This window comes from Eptesicus fuscus, chromosome 6 (assembly GCF_027574615.1).
Source record: "Eptesicus fuscus isolate TK198812 chromosome 6, DD_ASM_mEF_20220401, whole genome shotgun sequence".
NCBI classification, from domain to species: domain Eukaryota; kingdom Metazoa; phylum Chordata; class Mammalia; order Chiroptera; family Vespertilionidae; genus Eptesicus; species Eptesicus fuscus.
In genome coordinates this window covers 7,472,614-7,491,928 of record NC_072478.1, presented here as the reverse complement: position 1 = coordinate 7,491,928, position 19,315 = coordinate 7,472,614, and the positions used below count along the sequence as shown (strand labels likewise).

At 45.0% G+C, this 19,315-nt stretch overlaps 1 protein-coding gene and 1 non-coding gene across 2 annotated transcripts in view; both read left to right on the top strand.

Moving 5' to 3' along the window:
* The window catches only part of PRSS38 (serine protease 38), a 35,226-nt gene extending 16,473 nt beyond the window's left edge, over positions 1 to 18,753 (top strand). The window contains exons 4-5 of the mRNA XM_008151538.3: positions 17,646 to 17,788; positions 18,239 to 18,753. Coding sequence (XP_008149760.2) covers positions 17,646 to 17,788; positions 18,239 to 18,493 — 398 coding nt within the window. The 3' untranslated portion in view covers positions 18,494 to 18,753. The remainder of the gene's footprint in view (positions 1 to 17,645; positions 17,789 to 18,238) is intronic.
* On the top strand, positions 146 to 252 carry LOC114235129 (U6 spliceosomal RNA). The gene has a single exon (XR_003621314.2). It is a non-coding gene; the product is annotated as a U6 spliceosomal RNA (small nuclear RNA).
* Positions 18,754 to 19,315: the final 562 nt, after the last annotated feature.

Below are 19,315 nucleotides of genomic sequence, written 5' to 3'. Positions count from 1 at the left end.
AGCTCTTTATTTCTCAATTCTATTAGTAAATGATAGCCTTGCTGGGTAGAGTAGTCTTGATTATAGCTCCTTGCTTTTTCATCACTGAATATTTCATGTCAATCCCTTCTGGCCTGAAAAGATTTTGCTAAGAAATCAGCAGATTGTTCTCACTTCAGCAGCACATACACTAAAACTGGAACAATACAGAGAAGATTCGCATGGCCCCTGCTCAAGGATGACAAGCAAATTCATGAAGCGTTCCATATTTTTTAAAAAAGAGAAGAAATCAGCAGATTGCTGGGAGCTCCATTGTATGTAACTAATTGTGTTTTGTGTTTTTTTTCTTGCTGTTAAGATTCTCTCTTTGTCTTTAACCCGTGATGTGTTTAATTATGATGTGTCTTGGTGTGGACCTCTTCAGATTCATTTTTTGGGGCTCTCTGTGCTTTCTGGACTTGTATGTCTATTTCCTTCCCCAGGTTAAAGAAGTTTTCAGTCATTATTTATTCAAATAGGTTCTCAATCCCTTGTTCTCTCTCTTCTCCTTCTGGTACATTTATGATGTGAATGTTGTTACACTTGATGTCTCAGAGGTCCTTTAAGATATCAGCATATCATTAATATTTTTTTCTTTTTGCTATTCTAATTGGGTATTTTCCACTACCCTATATTTTAAATCACTTATTTGATCTTCTATTTCATTTAATCTACTGTTTATTCCAACCAATATAGTCTTCATTTCTGTTATTGTATTCTTCATTTCTGACTGGTTGGTTTTTATGGTTTCTATGTCTTTTTTATATTTACTATTTCTTTGTGGAAGGTCTCTTAATGAGTTCATCTCTTCCTCCCCTATGTTCACTGAGCATCCTTATAACCAATATTTTGAACTCTGCTTCCATTTTGTTTAGTTCTCTTTCTGGAGTTTTCTCCTGTTCTTTCTTTAGGGACATTTTTCCTTGTCGCCTAATTTTGGCTGTTTTTCTATGTTTGCTTCTATATATTAGGTAGATCTTCTATATCTCTCAGTCTTGGCATAGTTGTTGTTTATAGTAGGTGTCCTATGAGGCCCAGTGGTGCAGTCTCCCTGGTCACCTGAGCCAGGTTTTCTAAAAGTGTTCCTTCTGTTGATTGTATGTGCTCTCTTCTTGTATTTGAGCCTTGATTGCATATCATTTAGTGGGGTGACCCTCAGGCTAACTGGGTGTGAGAACTGGCCATGACCACAGTGCACGAGCTGCTAAGCTGAGGCTTATCCCATGGAGCAAGATTTACTCCAGCCTGACTCTGGTGCCTTTTGGGTGTGCCATTTAAGGACTTAATCATGTGGTGCTCTGTTGTGGTCTGAAGCTAACCACCTGGTGTGTTGGTTCTGGAGCCTTTTGGGAGGGACTCTGGTGCAGTCCAAAATCAGCCAATGCCTGTACCCAGCCATGGGCACCTGGTAGGAGCTACAAAATGATTGATTTGCAATTTTTAGCTGCCTGTGCTGGGCCTAGAGGCATATGGGAGAGGCTACATTGTGAACCAAAGCTGGTTGCCATCAGCCAGGCCTGTGGATGCTCATCAACAGGTACAGGGCAGCCCTAGCTGGTTTGGCTCAGTAGATAGAGCATCAGCCTGTGGACTGAAGGGTCCTGGGTTCAATTCCGGTCAAGGACACATGCCCAGGCTGTGGGCTTGATCCTCAGTAGGGGGCATGCAGGAGGCAGCCAATCAATGATTCTCTCTCATCATTGATGTATTGATGTTTCTATCTCTCTCTCCCTCTCCCTTCCAATCTGAAATCAATAATATATATATATATCAATATATATATATATATATCAATATATATATATATATATCAATATATATATATATCCTATCTAATAAAGAGGGAATATGCTAATTGACCATCACTCTGTCACAAAGATGGCTGCACTCACAGCTGAGGCCAAGTTCCTGTAAGGAGCCTTAATGAGCAATCAGCAGGGACCTGAGGCTACGCCCTCCCCTGCCCCCGTAGGGCTTGACAGGGGACCTCAGGCCATGCCCCCCACCATGGTGTCAGGCTGGGGGACCTCAGGCCACGCCCCCTGCCCCGGCGCCAGGCCAGGGGACCTGAGGCCACACGCCCCACCTGGCGGGGCTTGACAGGAGACCTCAAGGTGCGCTTCCCATCCTGGCGCTGGGCTAGGGGACCTCAGGCTGCTCCCCCCGCCCCGGTGCCAGGCCAGGGGACCTCAGGCTGCGCCCCCCACCAGGTGGGGCTTAACAGGGGACTTCAGGCCATGCCCCCATCCCGGCACCAGGCCGGGGGACCTCAGACCGCACCCCCTGCCAGGCGGGGCTTGACAGAGGACCTCAGGCCTGCCCCCCATCCCAGCACCAAGTCAGGGGACCTGAGGCTGCTCCCCCCTGCCTGGCTGGGCTTGACAGGGGAACTCAGGCCATGCCCCCCAACCCAGCGGGGCTTGACGGGGGACCTCAAGGTGCACCCCCTGTGCTGGGTTGGGGGAACTCAGGCCACACCCACACCCAGCGGGGCTTGATGGGGAACCTGAGGCTGCACCCCCCTCCCAGTTCTGGGTGGGGGACCTGAGGCTGCACCCCCACACACACCTGGCAGGTCTTGACGGGGGACCTCAGGCCATGCCCCTCACCCAGTGGGGCTTGACAGGGGATCTGAGGCCATGTCCCCCACCTGGCGGTGCTTGATGGAGGACCTCAAGGCATGCCTCCCGCCCCAGTCTGGGCTGGGGGACCTCAGGCCACGCCCCCCCATCCTGGTGCCAGGCCAGGGGACCTGAGGCTATGCCCCCTGCCCGGCAGGGCTTGACAAGGGTAGGACTGGCCGGGTCTGAATCTAGCCCAATTGTAAGGGGGGGGTGAGGTGGCCGGGTCTGGGTCTCACGTGACTTTGAGGTGCATGTGGGTGGGTGGGGACTTGACTCTGGGTCCCGTGGTGTGCCCCAGACTCTGACAGGAGGAAGGTATTCATATACATTTTACTAATTTTCTTTCATCTCTGACACTTCTATTATAGAGAAAGGGCAAATAGCAATATTAAATTATTTCCTCTAATTAATCCCCTTTTAATGTGCATGAATTTTGTGCACCGGGCCACTAGTATGTGTGTGTGTGTGTGTGTGTGTGTGTGTGTGTGTGTGTGTATGTGTGTGTATGAGAGAGAGAGAGATACAGGGCACTCAGAGGCCAGGTGCCACCTACATAGGGCTTGTGGACCTTTGAGAATTTTTAGAAATGCCTGCAGCCTGGGCCACAGTCAATGGCCTTTGAGGAGCAGCTGCTGAAAGAGGCTTGGATAGTGCATGAGTTGGGTTAGGTGGGGTCTCAGGGAGTCACCAGGGCACAGGGAGTAGTGTTCTCTAAGTTAATGCAGATTCAGATTTGGTGCCTGTTTGCACCTGCGGCTGTGTGGCCGAAGGGCTCTTCACAGAACCAATGGCAACTTCTCCCGCCTTCACCCTGAAGCCACACAACTCAATTCCTTCTCATATTTCCCTGGTATCTTTTGAGCTGCTGTCCCTTTGCTGGAGCTTAGGGTGAGTGTTTGTGAGTGAATCTGTATGCAGGCCCCTTAAGAGGATGCCGGGATTTCTAGCAGCTCTCTGTCTTACCTGGACAGAATCCCCACCGATTTTCACAGGCAGATGTTGTGAGGACTCATCTTCCTGGCTCCGGTACTTCGGGCTGGGGAGCCTGTTGTGGGCCTGGGAGCCCTTGCTCCTAAGTGGGGACCCTGTAGCTAAGATATCCTTCCTGATTCTCAAATGCCACAGGTGGATATGGGACCAGCCTGTTTTACATATCCACCCCTCCTACCAGTCTCAGCATGGCTTTTTGCTTATATCCTTACTTATAGGAGTTCTGTTCAGCTAGTTCTCAGGTGGTTCTCAAGGGTGGTTGTTTTATAATTTAATTGCCATTTTGATGTGGTCATGGGAGGGAGTGAGCACAGTGTTTACCTACTCTACCATCTTGACCAGAAGTTGAGTGGTTCCATTTGTATTCCATATCATACCAGACTCTAGAGTCTAGACAGATAAATTAGGCAATAAAAAATAAATAAAAGGCTTCCAAATTGATAAGAACTATCTCTCTTCATAGATGACAGAATCCTATCAATAGAAAATCCCAATGAATCATCAAACACAACTACAGACAATAATAAATTCAGCAAAGTTAGAGGGTTCAAGATTATTAAAAAATCAGTTGTGTTTCTATACACCTTAATGAGCAATTGAAAAAGGAAATTAATAAAACAATATCATATCATCCAAAAGAAAAATTACTTATGAATAAGTTTAGCCAAGGAGGTGAATGACTTGTATACTAAAAACAAAACATTGCAGAAAAGAATTTTAAAAGACCTAAATAGCCGAAACCGGTTTGGCTCAGTGGATAGAGTATCAGCCTGTGGACTGAAAGGTCCCGGGTTCGATTCCGGTCAAGGGCACGTACCTTGGTTGCGGGCACATCCCCAGTGGGGGGTGTGCAGGAGGCAGCTGATCGATGTTTCTCTCTCATCGATGTTTCTAACTCTCTATCTCTCTCCCTTCCTCTCTGTAAAAAATCAATAAAATATATTTTAAAAATTTATGATTGAAAATTAAGTACGATAAAAAAAAAAGACCTAAATAAATGGAAAGACAGCTCATATTTCTGGATTTTGAAGACTTAATATTTTTAAGATGTCAACACTACCCAAAGTGATCATGATTGCATTTGATATAGATTGCATTAAGTGATATGTAATGCAATCTCTATCAAAATTCCAAAATTGTGCAGAAATAGGAAAGCTGATTCTCAAAATCTTATGGACTCAGAAGGGGCCCTGAATAGCCAAAGCAGTCTTGAAAAAGTAGAGCAAAATTGGAGTTCTCACACTCCCTGATTTCAATTTTACTACAAAGCTACAATAATGAAAAGAACATGTTACTATCATGAGGACAGACATATAGACCAATGGAATCGAATGGAAGTCCAGAAATAAACCTATACATCTATGGCCAACTAAATTTTGACGAGGGCTCCAAGTTAATTCATTGGGGAAAGAATAACTTATTTAACAAATGGTGTTAAGATAACTGTATATCCACATGTACAAGAATGAAGTTAATCCTTACCTCACACCATATACAAAATTTTAAATGGATGTGCAACCTAAATATGAGTTAAAACCATAAAACTCTTAGAAGAAAAATAGTGGTAAATCTTTGGATTTGGCAATGGATTCTTAAATATGCCTCATATTAAACTTCATGTTTATAAAATTATGCAGTGTGTATTCCTTTGTGTGTGCCTCCTTTCTCTCAACCTACTGTTTTTTTATTCATTCACTAGAGGCCCGGTGCACGAAATTCGTGCTTGGGCGGGGGGGAGGCATTCCTCAGCCTGGCCTGCACCCTCTCCAATCTGGGACCCCTCAGGGGATGCCTGACTGCCAGTTTAGGCACAATCCCACAGGAGACATCCCTCTCACAATGCGGGATGACTGGCTCCTAACCACTCACCTGCCTGATCGCCCCTAACCCCTCTGCCTGCTGGCCTGATTGTCCCTACCTTGCCCCCCTGATGGCCTGATCACCCCTATCTTGCCCCCCTGCCGGCCTGATCGCCCCTAACCTCTCTGCCTGCCTGCCTGCCTGCCTGATCGCCCCTGCCTCTACCTGCCTGCCTGATTGCCCCTAACTGCCCTCCCCTGCCAGCCTGATTGCCCCTAACTGCATCTGCCTGCCTGATCACCCCTAACTGCTCTCCCATGCCAGCCTGATCTTGCCCCCAACTGCCCTCCCCTGAAGGCCTGATTTTGCCCCCAACTGCCCTCCCCTGCTGGCCTGATCTTGCCCCCAACTGTCCTCCCCTGCAGGCCTGATTGCCCCTAACTGCCTCTGCCTTGGCCCCCACCACCATGGCTTTGTCCAAAAGGGAGTCAGACGTCTGGAGGATGTCCAGTCGACCCGGTCTAATTAGCATATACCCTTTTATTAGATGTTGTTCACATGATAATTTATCTTATTTTTCTGTTAAATAGTGTTCCATTTTATGAACATAGCATATATCTTCTCTCCATATTCCTGGAGATGAATATCTGGGTTGTCTCCAGTGTTTAGGTCATATGAATAAATCTAAAACAATTATTATGGTACTAGTCTTTCAGTGAACTCACACACTTGTTTATCTTGGAGCTATACTTGGAAGTAGAATATGTTGGTTATAAGGTGGGGATAAATTGAATTTTATTAGAAAAATCTCAACAGCATTCTAAACTGGCTGAGTATTTTACATTCCCATTGTCAGTATATACAATGCATGAGACCACTAGTTGCTCTACATCCTTGCCCAAATTGGCAGAGTTAGTCTTTTTCACTTTAGCTATGCTGATCATTGTGTAGTGATAGCTTCCTGAGGTTTTATGATTTGTTGGAATTCTTTATATATGCTGGATACATGTACTTTGCAAAATTCTCCGCTATACTATGGCTTGCTTTTTTAATTCCTTAATATGTCAATTGGAAGAGGTTTTTAATTTTGACAAAGTCCAATTTATCATTTTCCTTTTAAACATAGGACATTTTGTATTATGTTTATGACAATTAACCTCTTGTAAGGTCATGAAGATAATTGTCTTTATTTATTCTAGAAGCATTATGTATTAAATTTTTACACTTCTTTATAGGATCTATCAAAATTAATTTTTTGCATTGATGTGAGAAAAAGATTAAGGATCACTTTTTTCCCCCTATATTGATACCCACTTGCTCCAACACCATTCATAAGACCTCCTTTCCCCACTGAATTATATTAGCACCTTTGTCAAACATTGTGTGATGATATGTCTGTGGGTTTACTTCTGGGTTTCCTGTTCTGCCACTGGAGTCTCTACTGTGCAGCAGTGCTGCAGTATCATCCTATATAATAAAAGGCTAATATGCAAATTGACCAAACGGCAGAACAACCAGTCGCTATGACCTGCACTGACCACCGGGGGGCAGATGCTCAATGCAGGAGCTGCGCCCTAGTGGTCAGTGCACTCCCACGGGGGGTGGGGGAGGGGGCACTGCTCAGCCAGAAGCCCAGCTCATGGCTGGTGAGTGCAGCGGCGGTGGCAGGAGCCTCTCGCCTCCACAGCAGCACTGAGAATGTCCGACTGCTGGCATAGGCCTGCTCCCCTTGGGGTGCAGGACTAAGCCGTCAGTTGCACATCCCCAAGGGCTCTTGGACTGCGAGAGGGTGCAGGCCAGGCTGAGGGGACCCCCCCCCCACCAAGTGCACGAATTTCATGCACCAGGCCTCTAGTAACTGCATAATGAGTTTGCTGGTACAAGTCCTCTATAGCTGTTTCTCTGCCTCAGGATCATCACAGCACTTGGGGTCCTTTGCATTTTCATATGAATTTTAGAATCAACTCCCCAGTCTCTACAATATGCCTGCCAGGATTTCAAATGACTCACTGTTTTCCATGCCTCCTGCATGCCCCCTCTCTGGGCACATCAGGGTGCCTTAGGATTTCTAGAGTCCCGCTTGTTCAGCAGGGAACATCTGGGCACAATCTTAATTCTTTCAAGATTTCAGTAAAGGCGTGGACAGCCAAGCCCTGGATTGAGAGCAAAGCAGTTTCATTTCCAATCCTGAGGACTCAGCCCACCAGTAAAATCCCGCCCACTGCTTCCTGTGTTGCTGGCAATCTTGGGATGGTTTTTACATTTTGAAATAGTTGATATAAAACCAAAAGAAGAAGAAGATTTATGGAATGTGAAAATTTTATTAACTTCAAAGTTCCATGCCCCAAAATACATTTTTATTTGAACACACACACGCTCATTCACGTGAGTATTGCTTATGGCTGCGCTCCTGCTCCAGTGGCAGAGTGAGTACCTGTTACAGATCTGGTTTGGCCTCCAAAGCCTCAAACATTCACTTATGGTCACTTCCAAGAAGTTTGTTGACCCCTTCTTTATCATATACCTTCTAGTCTCTGCTTGAGAATTGGTGTGTTCTATTCTGAGTTCATCTTTTTTTGTAGTAACTTATACTCAGCCAGAAGCAAGCTCTTAAAAAAAATGTTTTTATTAATGTTAGAGAGAAAGGGGGAGGGATAAAGAGATAGAAACATCAGTGAGAGAGAAACATCCTGCATGCCGCCTACTGGGGATCAAGCTACAACCTGGGCATGTGTCCTGACTGGGAATCAACCAGCAACCTCTTGGTTCATGGGTTGACACTCCACCACTGAGCCATACCACCGGGTCAGAAGCAACCTCTTGACTCATAATTCTGCCTGGAAGTCATCTTGCCAAATTTCTTAAGTTCATTAAGTACATTTTCTATCTTCCAAATTACCCTTGGCAAGAGTTTTGCCACTTCAGAACACAGGCCACCATTTTCCCAACCTTTCTGATCCATTTTCTTTTCATTTTTCTAGATTATACTGTAGGAACCTTTTTCCATCTACTAGGTCCCAAAACCAATGCCACATTTTTGTTATTTTTATGGCAACCTCCAATTCCTAGGTACCAATTTTGTGGTATTTATATACTAGTATTGCCACAATAACACTGCATTACAATGAACTGGAAAAGCCTGCTATGCATGGTGGTAGGCATTCATTTAGCTCACCTGGCTGTGGGTGGCCTGTGATAGATTAGCTGGAGCATGGGACTCTGATCCAGGCATCTTTCATTGTAAATGTTTTAAAGTATATTTTATTGATTTCAGAGAGAAAGGAGAGGGAGAGATAAATAGAAACATCAACACTGAGAGAGAATCGTTGATCAGCTGCCTCCTGCATATCTCCTACTGGGGATTGAGCCCACAACCTGGGCATGTGCACTGACCTGAAATTGAAACTTGACTACTTGACTTCCTGGTTCATAGATCAATGTTCAACCCTTGAGTCACATTGGCCAGGCAGCAAACATTTTTTAAAAATTTTTTTTATTAAGGTATTATATGTGTACATATCTTACCATTGTCCCCCCCACCCCACTCCTATACATGCCCTCACCCCCCAATGTTTTGCATCCGTTGGTTATTCTTACATGCATTCATATAAGTCCTTCGGTTGATCTCTTATCTCCCCCACCTCTCCCTAACCTTCCCGCTGTAATTTGACAGTCTGTTTGATGCTTTACTGCCTCTGTATCTATCTTTTTGTTCATCAGTTTATAATGTTTTTTTATTATCCACAAATGAGTGAGATCATGTGGTATTTTTCTTTCATTGACTGGCTTATTTCACTCAGCATAATGTTCTCCAGTTCCATCCAGGTTGCTACAAATGGTAAGAATTCCTTCTTTTTTATGGCAGCATAGTATTCCATTGTGTAGATGTACCATAGTTTTCTGATCTAGTCATCTGCTGACGGGCACCTAGATTGTTTCCAAATCTTAGCTATTGTGAATTGTGCTGCTATGAACATAGGGGTGCATATATCCTTTCTGATTGGTATTTCTAGTTTCTTAGGATATATTCCCAGGAGTGGGATCACTGGGTCAAATGGGAGTTCCATTTTAACTTTTTTGAGGAAACTCCATACTGTTCTCCACAGTGGCTGCACCAGTCTGCATTCCCACCAGCAGTGCACCAGGGTTCCTTTTTCTCCACATCCTCCCCAACACTTGTCGTTTGTTGACTTGTTGATGATAGCCATTCTGACAAGTGTGAGATGGTACCGCATTGTCATTTTGATTTGCATCTCTCGGATAATTAGTGACTTTGAGCATGTTTTTATGTGTCTCTTGGCCTTCCTTCTGTCTTCTTTCTAAAAGATTCTATTTAGGTCCATTGCCCATTTTTTTATTGGATCATTTATTTTCCTTTTATTAAGTTGTATAAGCTGCCTATAGATGTTGGAGATTAAACCTTTATCAGTGATAATATTTGCAAATATGTTCTCCCATACAGTGGGGTTTCTTGTTGTTTTGTTGATGGTTTCTTTTGCTGTCAAAAAGCTTTTTATTTTGATGTAGTCCCATTTGTTTATTTTCTCTTTAGCTTCAATTGCCCTAGGGGCAGTATCAGTGAAGAAGTTCTTTCGGCATATGTCTGAGATTTAGGCAGCAAACATTTTTAAACATACAGTACTGGAGCCCTAGGTTTGGCTCAGTGGATAGAGCATCAGCCTGTGAACTGAAGGGCCCCAGGTTCAATTCCAGTCAAGGGCACATGCCTGGGTTGTGGGCTTGATCCCTAGTAGGGGACATGCAGGAGGCAGCCGGTCAATGATTCTCTCTCACCATTGATGTTTCTCTCTCTCTCTCTCCTCTCTCTCTCTCTCTCTCTCTCTCTCTCTCTCTCTCTCTCTCTCTTCCTTCCTCTTTGAACTCAATAAATTTTTTTAAAAAAAGGTTAAACACACACACACACACACACACACACACACACACACACACACAAACAGTACTGGACTATTTAGTCAGGGGCACTGACCTCTTTTTCCTTTTAGATTGTCAGATTTTTTTAAAAAATGCCAACAGCCAACACAATAGGAGCCATCAGGTGTGAATGAATCAAAATTATACCTATTTCTTTTGTCAAATTGGCAAAAAAATATATTTTTTTGTTGTGGCTGCAGAATTTTAATAATTAGTTTATGTGTGCCTTGAGATGAAAAAGGTTAAAAATTGCTGGTCCAGCAGGCTTGCTGGTGGAGAAACACAACACTTTTCCAAGTGTTGGCTTGTAACAAGTGTGCCCAAAATCCACTAACAAAGCATGTCATGTGGCAAAATTCAGATCTGAGAACTGGGAAATGCATCACACCTACCAATGGGAGTGACCGCAGAGACACCAGGCAAAGAGCATAACACAGGAAAGGATAGAGAACTGGATCCATGAATGCAGCTCATGTCCCCTGACTTTGTAGTGTACTACTTAACAGATGCTGTAAACACTACCTAGTAGACTCCCTTCCCTTTTCAATTCCTTATGCTATCGTCTGTATTTTACTTCTGCGCATTATATTGGCATTACTGTTGCTTAAACCTTTAATAATCCTGGAACATAGTTTTCAATAGTCTCATTTTTGACCACATCCAAAAAATGATTGACCCAAAGCCCTAATTCAGGTCACTCTAAATCAGGACTACTTACCTCCCAGCCATGACACTCCTCCCCAAAATGTGATCTTACAATGATGTGCATCCCAGCATCTGCAGGGGGATGTGATGGTGGGGAGATACACATCCACTATCTCTGTAGACCTGTAACATACCCACCCTCCAAGGGGTGCTTACCCCAGCATCCCTTCCTGAATTGATCCCACCCTCTCTCCATGCTCAGACATCAGCATCATTTCACATGTCTGCTTTCTGTCTCATTCTTTGGCCCTTAGGAGCACAGAGTTGGATTCATCCTAATTCTTGGTTCAAAAACATTCTTCAATAGTTCATGCATAGTCCTCTTTTATGTTTGTTTATAATAATACTAGAGACCTGGTGCATGAATTCGTACACAGGTGGGGTCCAGCCAGCCCGCCCCGATTGGGGTCAATTGGGCTGGGCTGCCCGGGGGGAGGGCCACAGACGGTTGGCCGGCCAGCCCTGCCCCCTGGTCTAACTCCCAGTTGAACTCCCTGTCAAACTCCTAGCTGAGGGGACAAATTGCATATTAGCCTTTTATTATATAGGATGACAGAATAAAGTGAGGAGTTCCCTCCTCATTTGAGGGAACTTCTGGCCAAAAATCTTTTTTTAATCTTTATTGTTGAGAGTATTAAAGATGTCCCTCTTTTTCCCCCTTCCCCCCTCCACCCAGTTCCCAACCCACCCCAGTTCTTCACCACCCTATTGCTTGTGTCCATAGGTAATGTATATATGCATACAAGTTCTTTGGTTAATCTCTTCCTGCTCCCTCCCCTCTTCCATCTGAGGTTCATCAGTCTGTTCCATGTTTTCATGCCTCTGGTTCTATTTTATTCATCAGTTTATTTTGTTCATTAGATTCCTTGTTCATTTATTTTAGATTCAATTGTTGATAGATATGTATTTATTGCCATTTTATTATCTCTTCTTCTTCTCCTCCTCCTCCACCTCCTCCTTCTCCTCATTATTTTTAGTAGTAGTAGTAGTAGTAGTAGTAGTAGTAGTAAAGAATACCCTTCAGCATTTCATGTAATACTGGTTTGGTGGTGATGAAGTCTTTAACTCATTCTTGTCTGGGAAGCTCTGACCTTCAATTCTAAATGATAGCTTTGCTGGGTAGACTAATCTTGGTTGTAAGACCTTCCTATTCATCGCTTTGAATATTTCTTGCCACTCCCTTCTGGCCTGCAATGTTTCTGTTGAGAAACCAACTGACAGTCGTATGGGCATTCCCTTGTAGTTAACTAACTGCTTTTCTCTTGCAGATTTTAAGATTCTCTCTTTGTTTTTAACATCTGGCATTTTAATTATGATGTGTCTTAGTGTGGGCCTCTTTGGGTTCCTCTTATTTGGGACTCTGTGCTTTCTGGACTTGTAAGTGTATTTCTTTCACCAGGTAGGGGAAGTTTTCTGTCATTATTTCTTCAAATAGGTTTTCAATATCTTGCTCTCTCTCTTCTCCTTTTGGCACCCCCATAATTCAAATGCTGGTATGCTTGAAGTTGTCCCAGAGGCTCCTTACAGTATCTTCATATACATATTTTTGGATTCTTTTTGCTCTTCTGATTGGGTGTTTTTTGCTTCCTCGTATTCCAAATCATTTATTTGATTCTCAGAATCCTCTACTCTACTGTTGAATCCCTAAAAAATTATTCTTTATTTCAGTTAGTGTATGCTTAATTCTGGCTGGTCCTTTTTCACATCTTTGATGTTCTCACTAAGGTTCTTGAAAGTCTCACTAAGTCCCTTGAAGCTCTCTTTGAGTCCCTTGAAGCTCTCATTAAGATCCATGAGTAACCTTATTACCATTGTTTTGAACTCTGTATCTAGTAGTTTGCTTGTTTCCATTTCATTTAGTTCTTTTTCTGGAGATTTCTTTTGTTCTTTCATTTGTGACATGTTTCTTTGCCTCTGCATTTTGGCTGCTTCTCTGTGTTTGTTTCTATGTATTATGTAGAGCTTCTATGTCTCCTAGAATTGGTAGAGTGGCCTTGTGTAGTAGGTATCCTGTAGGGGCCAGTGGCTCAGCCTCCCCAGTCACTTTAGCTGGGCTCTCTAGATGCACCCCCGTGTGGGCTGTGTGCACAGTCTTGTTGTAGTTGAGCTTTGATTACTGTTGGGTTACTGGGAGGAGTTGACCTCCAGGCCAATTGGCCGTGAGGACCAGCTGTGACTACAGTGGAAGAGGTGCTGTGCAGGAGACACCCCTATGGAGCAGGACTTGTTTCAGTGGGGCTTTGGTGCTCATTGAGTCTTCCCCTTGAGTGTGTCACTCATAGATGTGTAGAGTTGTAATCTGGAGTGGGCTAAATCTATCCACCATATGTACTAACTCTAGGGCCCTTCTGGAGGTGCAAAGTCATCCAATTCCTGTGCCCTGCCTGGGGCCACCCATCAGGAGCTACAGAGCAATCTGCAGATGGCTGCTACATATGTTGGGCTTGGAAGTGCCCAGGAGAGGCCAAGTTGTGAAGCAAGGCAGACTGCTGCTAGTGCCAGGCCTGGGGCCTCTTATTGAGTGGTATGGGGCACACTGATGCCAGCTGCTGCTAGTTTGAGAGATTTTAGGAAAGTCTGAAGCCTGAGCTAGGACAGGCCATTCGTATGGAAAAGCTGCTGCAAACAAATTGGGTGGGGCTGAAAATTGGGTGATGTGGGGTCTTAGGGAATCACCAGGGCATAGGGAACAGTGTGAGCCAGATTAATGGAAACTCATATTTGGCCTCTGCCAGTCAGCTCTGCAACAGGGGAGGTCTTAGCATATGAACAATGACCACTGTGAACACCCCTGTCTGAGAGAAAGCCATCCCTGAGTTCTTTCTCTGATGTCAGACAATCCAGTTCCTCCCTGTATGTCCCTGGATCCACCCAAGCAGCTGCCTCAGCACTGGAGCTCAGAGGGAGCAAGTTCAAGTAAGTACATGGGCCAGCCCTTTAAGAGAAACAGTAGGGACTCCAGCAGGCTCCATGTCACTCAACCACAATCCCCACTGGTTTTTATAGCCTGGAATTATGGGACTTCTCTTCCCAGCACTGGAACCCTGTGCTGAGGGGTCTGTTGTGGGGCTGGAACCCCTTGTTCCTCATGGGAGGTCTCCTCAGCTTAGATATCCCTCCTGATTAAAAAAGATGTCACACATGGGTGTCAGACTAGCCTGATCTACATCTCCGCCCCTCCTAACAAACTCAATGTGCTTTCTTCTTTAATTCTCCAGTTGGAGGACATCCATTCAGCCACATTTCAGGCAGTTCTGAATGATGGTTGTTCTGTTGTTTAGTTGTCATTTTTATGTGGTTGTGGGAGGCAGTGAGTACTGCATTTACCTATGTCACCATCTTGGTTCCTGGCCCATATATCTAACAAAAAATATTTATTGTGTTAAAATACACATAATATAAAATATACCATCCTAACAATTTTTAAGTGTACAGTTTAATGGTATTAAATACATTCACATCATTATACAGCCATCGCCAATGATAATCACTAGAATTCTGTTTATCCTGTAAATCTGAAATGTATACTCATTAAATAATAAATCCTCATTTTTCCCTTTTCACCAGCTACTGGCAACTACCATTACACTTTCTGTATTTATAATTTTGACTAAGCTACTTCATAAAGTGGACTCATACACTATTTGTCCTTTTGTGACTGGCTAATTGCACTTAGCACAATGTCCTCAAGGTTTGTTCATGTTGTAGCATGTGTCAGAAATTTCTTCCTTTGGTATTCTAAATAATATTCCATTGCATGTTGTATGCCATATTTTAATATGTTGTGGACACTTGGTTTGCTATTGTTAATAATGCTTCTATGAACATGGGTGTACAAATATCTCTTCAAGACCCTGCTTTCAAATATTTGGGGTATATGCCCAAAAGTAGAATTGCTGGGTCAAATGGTAATCCTATTTTTAATTTATTGAGGAACCTCCATACTTTTTCCCCCAGTGGCTGTACCATTTTTATTCCCACCAACAGTGCACAAGAGTTTCAATTTCTCCATATCCTTGTTTTCTGTTTTTGATAGTAGCCATTTTAATGGGTGTGAGGTGATACCTCATAGTACTAATTTGCTTTTCCCTTATGATTAGTAATGTTGAGCATATTCTCATGTGCTTATTGGCTCTTTGTATCTCCTCTTTGGAGAAATGTCTATTACAGTCTTTTGAATCAGGTTGGTTGTTTTGTTGTTGAATTTTAGGAGTTCTCCATATATTCTGGATATTAACCTCTGATCAGATATATGATTTGAAAATATTTTCTCCCATTCTGAGGGGTTGCCTTTTTACTCTAGTAGTGTCTTTTCATATACATTTTAAATTTCTCATGAAGTCCAATTTGTCTATTTTTCTTTTGTGGCCTTTGCCTTTGGTGTCATAATAAGGAAATCACTGCCAAGTCCAATGTTATGGAGCTTTTGTCCTATCTTTTAAAATCTATAGAGACTTAATTTGTGTCCTAATATATGATCTATCCTGGAAAATGCCCCGTGTGCCCTTGAGATGATGTATATGTTGTTTTTGGGTGAAGTGTTCAGTATGTGTCTATTATATCTAGCCAGTGTACTGTGATGTTTAAGTCCTTTACCTCTTTCCATTATTGAAGGTGGGGTATTGAAGTCTCCAACTATTATTATAGAACTGTCTACTTTACTCTTCAATTTTATGGGGTTCTGCTTCATATTTTAACGGTGTGTCATTAGTTGAGCAAATTGTTTATAATGGTTCTATTTTCATGTCCTCATGATAGCAGATCCCTGTGCCTGTGGTAGTGAGTAGAACAGGCAAAACTATGGTGTTACTGGTGTAGTTCTTGAACCCAGAGGATTTTCAAAGACATGGGCCTTGTTTCTGTCCTTCCTCCAGAGTAGTGTACCTGTGCCAGGCCCTGGGGCAAGAGTGTATGATGTGCTGCCCCTCACTGGTGGAAGGGCTCTGCTCTGTGTGCAAGAAGGGAAGCAAGCTGTGTTTTCTGGGTCCCCAGTGGCAGCTGGCTGTCTCCTCAACACCTGCACTGAGGAACCTTCTCTCTGGTCCTTGCCCTGCCCCCCATATTTCTCATGAGCTCCCACTGAATGCCCTTCTATTATGATGGAACGACCAACTGCCCCCCTGCTGGCCTGATCGCCCCTGCCAGCCTTATTGCCCCTGCAGGCCTGATCACCCCTAACTGTCTTCTGTTTTCCTGTTTCCTGAGCTGGCACACTGCCAGCATTGAAGAACTCATTGCATTTACAGCTGACTTCTTCCCACTCATGTCTGTGTTGTACTTCTCCTTCTGTGCCCGGTGAAAGGTGAAACAGTCTGTGCCAGGCTCATCACTGTGGTCCTCTGTCTGCCTAGTTCTGTGTGCCCTCAGCGTCCCTGTGGGCATCATGGGGATATTTTCTCCCACCTCAACACTGTCTCCCTCAGTGTCCTTGGCATCCCATGAGACTCTTCATTCTTGGCCCATTGGAACTCAGCTTCCCAGCCCCGTTGAGCTCTGAGCACTGTGAAGTCCAACCTGGCCACTCTCTGTCCTCTGTGGAGATGTACCCTCTGCATTCCTGGCTCAGGTTCCTGCAGCAGACCACGGTAAACCAGTCCCCTGTGCGGCCTCTGGGGCTCTCTTCCTCTGGAGCACCCTCCTTCTGGCATCCATCTGCCTTGCAGATTCCAGCTGCCTGTGTTCTTTGTATTTCAGGCCTGGAAAGTGCTCCAGGCAGGAGGTGGGGCCCTTGTAGACCTTGTCTCCTCTGTTCTCTCTTCTCAGTGGCCACACCAAAAGTCCTTAGATTTTTAGCTGGCTTGGGAGCTTCAAAGTAGTTTCCTAACTGCATTTTCCTGGACAGCCTCTTCTAACACTATACCCTAAGTCTGTGGACTCTCTATTGCTCTGCATTCTATGTGCACCAGCTAATTCTTCTGTGCCTCTTTTCCTGATGTTAATTACCTCACCAACACAGCAGCAGCGACCACAGACACTGCTGACATTCTGCTTTCTATCTCTTCCCCTCGAGGTCCACGTGCATCAGCTCCAAAACAGATTCCCCAAATACAGGTCCCCTTTAACCCTGGTCAGAGGGTCTTCAGTCTGTGGGAGCAGCTCCCTCCAGTCAGGCTGGCATGGAGCCTTGGGACCCACTCACACATCAGTCAGGAAAGCTTCAAGTTTCTGGGACCAATTTCTATATCCCTCAGCACAAAGAGGACACAGGGGTGACCCGCCACAAAACTCGAAGCTTCCTTTCTTGTACACATAGTGCCACCCTCCAGTCCCCACCCCTACAGCCACCAGGGACAGAGCTGATGGAGTCCGTGCACTCACACTATAGCAGTGGGAAGACATGCTGCATACCTCGATGGACCTGGCTCTGATGGTTCTTTTATGAAGTTTCATGTGACATTTATATTCACATTTCATTGATCAACGCCTGAATCCCAGTGCAGAGAAGGGAGCCATTGGAGGGCAGGAGCAAGAGAAAAAGCTACTAGTTGAGCCCACTGGGCCTGGGATTGGGCTGGGCGTGTCCTAAGGAACAGGGTGGGGAGGAACTCTCACTGAACCTGCGCTTCTTTCTGACAGGTGACACCTCAGACCACCTGCAGGAGGTGCAGGTGTCTCTGATCCCATTCGCCTTGTGCCAGATGCTCTATGGACACACATCATACCTTCTGCCAGACATGATATGTGCAGGGGACCTCGCGGACCTGAAGACAGCCTGCGAGGTGCATTCTACCTCAGGGACGGGGGCCAAACCCATGACTTTCCTGTGTTCATCTGCTTAAAGCCATAGGGGATATTTGTACTGAATGGGTGGGTGGCCCCCCCCTCCAAAGCCTGGCCCCTGTGGGGTTCAGAGCACATCGCCATGTGGCCACAGGCTGGACAGAACTGTAAGGTGGCCTGGGTACAGATGGGACACAGCCCAGTCAGTGCCCAGTGCCCTGTGGACCCCAATGTTGGCCAAAGGGGCCTTGCCTGGGACCCTTGCCTGCTAACTGTCACCCTGGGCATCTGCTCTGCCTTCCCACAGCAGGGCCTGGCACTGGCCAGGTGGGGCTGCGGTGTGAAGGGGCTCTGGACTGGCCCCAGAGGCTTGGGCTCTAAACCACCCTCATGCAGGGGGCAGCAGGCCCCAGTCTCTGGGTTCACAGGAAACTCCTCTTTTCTTCCAGGGTGATTCTGGGGGCCCACTCGTCTGTGAATCCAACCACGTCTGGGTGCAAGTTGGAATAGTGAGCTGGGGCCGTGGTTGCCTGTTCCCCATGTATCCTGCAGTTTTTGCTCGAGTCTCCCATTTCTCCATATGGATCCATCATCAGATAGCATTCACACCCCTACCTCCTCAGCCGCTCCCCACCCTCTCCTCCTCTCTAGGGGCCTCCGTCCATGTCCTTATGACCATGATGGCCTTCCTGACAATGTTGTGAGGGCAAGACCCCTACCCTGGCTTCCTCATGCTGCATGCCTCAGTCCCTGCCCATCTCAGCCCCTCAAGTCTTCAGGCGTCTGAGTGAAGTGAGGGCAGCCAGCCAGGCCAATTCCAGATCAGAAAGGGGCTGAGCCAGGGCCACACCTCAAGAAGCAGACCCAGTCTCACCACAGAAGGGTCAGGGTGCCCAGGGAGAGCGAGGTGCCTTGGCTGAGTGCTCTGGTACCTGAGATATGGTCATTTATTAAATATTTACAAAGTGAGCATCCTGGAATTCCTGTGTCTGTCTTTCCACCCGAGTGCTGGCTCCCTCATGCGGACAAGTGGCCTTGTCAGGATGACAAGTGGCCGAGTGAGAGAATTACAGACCGATGCAGCGTCTCTAGAAGGACAGCCACACAGATACATGTCTGTGTCTAGAGCCAGGCCCCAGAGAAAGTTGTTGTTTCAGTACAACTCCCAGTATCACAGCATTAAGTACTTAACGTTACAAATTGAAAATGGGGAAACATGAACTGAGAGCAAGCACATGGAAGGGATTAAAAGGATAAAAGCAGAAATCAACGAACCAGCAGGAAAACACTCAAGCTAATATTTTAAAAATCTGATTTAAAAAAATAGGAAAAGAAATCACTAACCTAATCAAGATATACTAGTAAAATGAGACCAAAACACACACACATAAAACAAGAAATAACAAGGGGAAATAGCCTTTAAACACAGACATTTTAAGAAATCATTCGACATATTGTACAACTCTCAATGTAAGTAAATTTAAGATGAAACGTTTCACTTTGTAGGAGAAAAAGAAATGAGTGAA